Source organism: Micropterus dolomieu, linkage group LG20, assembly GCF_021292245.1.
Source record: "Micropterus dolomieu isolate WLL.071019.BEF.003 ecotype Adirondacks linkage group LG20, ASM2129224v1, whole genome shotgun sequence".
In the NCBI taxonomy this organism is placed as follows: Eukaryota; Metazoa; Chordata; class Actinopteri; order Centrarchiformes; family Centrarchidae; genus Micropterus; species Micropterus dolomieu.
In genome coordinates, this window is record NC_060169.1 from 13,302,861 (window position 1) to 13,305,360 (window position 2,500).

At 38.0% G+C, this 2,500-nt stretch overlaps 1 protein-coding gene across 1 annotated transcript in view; it reads left to right on the top strand.

Annotated features, from left to right (window-relative positions):
- Window positions 1–1,716: 1,716 nt before the first annotated feature.
- The window catches only part of LOC123959293 (protein diaphanous homolog 3-like), a 119,952-nt gene continuing 119,168 nt past the window's right edge, over window positions 1,717–2,500 (top strand). The window contains exon 1 of the mRNA XM_046033245.1: window positions 1,717–1,756. Coding sequence (XP_045889201.1) covers window positions 1,717–1,756 — 40 coding nt within the window. The remainder of the gene's footprint in view (window positions 1,757–2,500) is intronic.

The window sequence follows — 2,500 nt, forward strand, 5'->3', positions numbered from 1 at the left end:
CCGTTACAGCCTGAAATATCTGCTGTAGTCTCACCATCCTCAGGTCTCTTGCTTCTTTTCCTACTGTTGCTAGACCTGTGATGTGATGCAGACACCCCCCTCTGTTCTGCACTCACAAGTGTATCCTTATCTTCCCCACTTCCTGGGTGATAGCGCAATCTGATAACTACAACAGTTGCCGCTCCCTCTGATTGATTAACCAGTGACCTCTGACCCCCTGTGGGACATTTTAATTGGCTGATGTATAATGAGCAGGCTTCCCTGAAGAAGAGCTGTTTTAAGGCCAGAGAGGATGAGGGGGTGATGCTGAAAGGGAGCAATCTAATTAGCTGATTTAACTGATAACACCTGAGGCAGCTCGGTGAGAAAGAGAGAGAGAGAGTGTGTGTGTGTGTGTGTGTGTGTGTGTGTGTGTGTGTTGTTGCCATATGATTTCTATCTTATCACTATCTCTTGTAGGATAGAGATGGATGCAGCCCTTGCAGTATTATGTGAGGAGGATTCATGGATTATATGATCCAGCCAAGTATGTTTATATACACTGATACTGGAAGTGGTTAATACTCTGGTACTTCTTGTCTGTGCATGTGTTTGAGAGCAAGCAAGTGTGTGTTTGTGTAATAAATGAGATTTTGTGAGGCTATAAGTTATGATGAATAGATCAATACAACATCTTAATGCAGTAATCTGGAGGCTTTCTATGACTGGCTCATTTTATATTTTATACAAATACCCAATAACATCAAATTTAAGCTTACATTCCTGCAAGAATAAATACTTCATACGCTGGGTTTTGGGGTAAATATTGAAATCTTTTATTTTTATTGATTTCATTTATGCCTTATAATTGAACACGGTTTCCTTTATTTTTTTGTAATCTTAAACAAACACTGTTCCGCACTGAATATATTCATGAAGACCCTCTAAAGTGAAGTGCATTGCATCAGTACTTGTTGAACATACACAAGTAGTTAAAAGGTCAAGGCAGGTGATGCAAAGTGACTGCTGTCCTTCATGTCCATTGAGACCAATTAGTTTTTTCCGTTGGCAATTTGGATGGTTTTGTAACTTTCATTGAACCTGTTGGAACTCAAATTTTCTCTTAACAAGCATGAGTTGGAAAATAGATATTTAATCTTGTATGACAGCATCGCAGTAAAAAAATTGTTTCACCACTTAATTGCTAGTGTATTATGCCTAAACTGACTAAAATCATTCTAGGTTTGTATTGTTTTTTAAAAAAACATTTGTCCCAAAATTCAGTCTGACATCCTTGGAAACATTTGGGCTGCTGCAACAACAACAACAAAGTAATTATGGATTAATCTGACAGTTATTTTCTAGATAAATACTTTAATCATTTGGTCTAATAAATGTCCAAGGTGACATTCAAATTACCTTTTTTGTCCAGCGAATTGTCCAAAACCCAAGATATATTATTATTATTGTATTACTTAACCCATTGTTCATGACATTGATATTTATAAGGAAAAATAATTAATCGAATAATCTAATCTTGACCACAATTAAAAATGCAAGATGAATGTCTGCATGTCATATACATTTATAATTGTGGACTATGACAAGTTAATTTTTGTTTTATTAGTTGATACATGCTCAGGTAATTATGCCATCATTCTCTCTCCTCTCAATTTTCCATGGTATACCTTTGTTCTCCTTGTCTGTCCTTGTCTGCGTTTCCCCCTCTCTCACACAATGAAAGACTGTGAGGAAAATATACCAACAGAGGAGCCACGTAAGTCCGAGTATAGCTCACTGTGTGGCCGTGTTTGTGTGTTTCTGTGTGTGTGTGGTGGGCTGTACTGTAGGTGTCCATGTCTGTGGACATGCTAACAGTGTTTTCTGCGGGAACTCCCAGCATACCTCTTCACTTTTTAATTAGATAGACGATCCCTGAAAGAAGACCAAGCCCATGTGGAACATTAGAAATACCTTTCCCGTGGATTAACCCCTCTTTTCTCCTCTCCTTTCCTCTTACCACACACACCATAATTACAGCACCAGACAATTACCCAGCATACTCCTGGGATGCACATTTTGTTCTCTTAATCTGGTGTCTTAAATAATTAAAGCCAACCATGAACTCCTCTTTGTGAGTGTGGCTCAAGAGGGGTGTGTATATCTGTGTGTGTCTTATTGGTTCTTTGTTTTGTTGTTTGTCATTCAGATCTTATGATGCCTTGCTAATCCACCAATAACATTACGACAATCCCACCTACCTGGCTTTGTGTGACCCAAAATAACATTTACCTTCATGTCACCTGATAACTTTATGTGCAATAGTGTGTTTATGGAACAGCCAATCCATTTGGCCATGCTTCTCTTAATAGCATGGCATTGCTGTTAGACAAAAAGAAACAGGAATCGTGTTTGTGATTGTGTTTAGTCTTTAAAAGTCTTCACTTCCTTATGTTTTACCTGGACAGTTAAAAAAAGATACGTAAATCTCAAAATCTCCCTGCATCTAAACCTGTGTGTA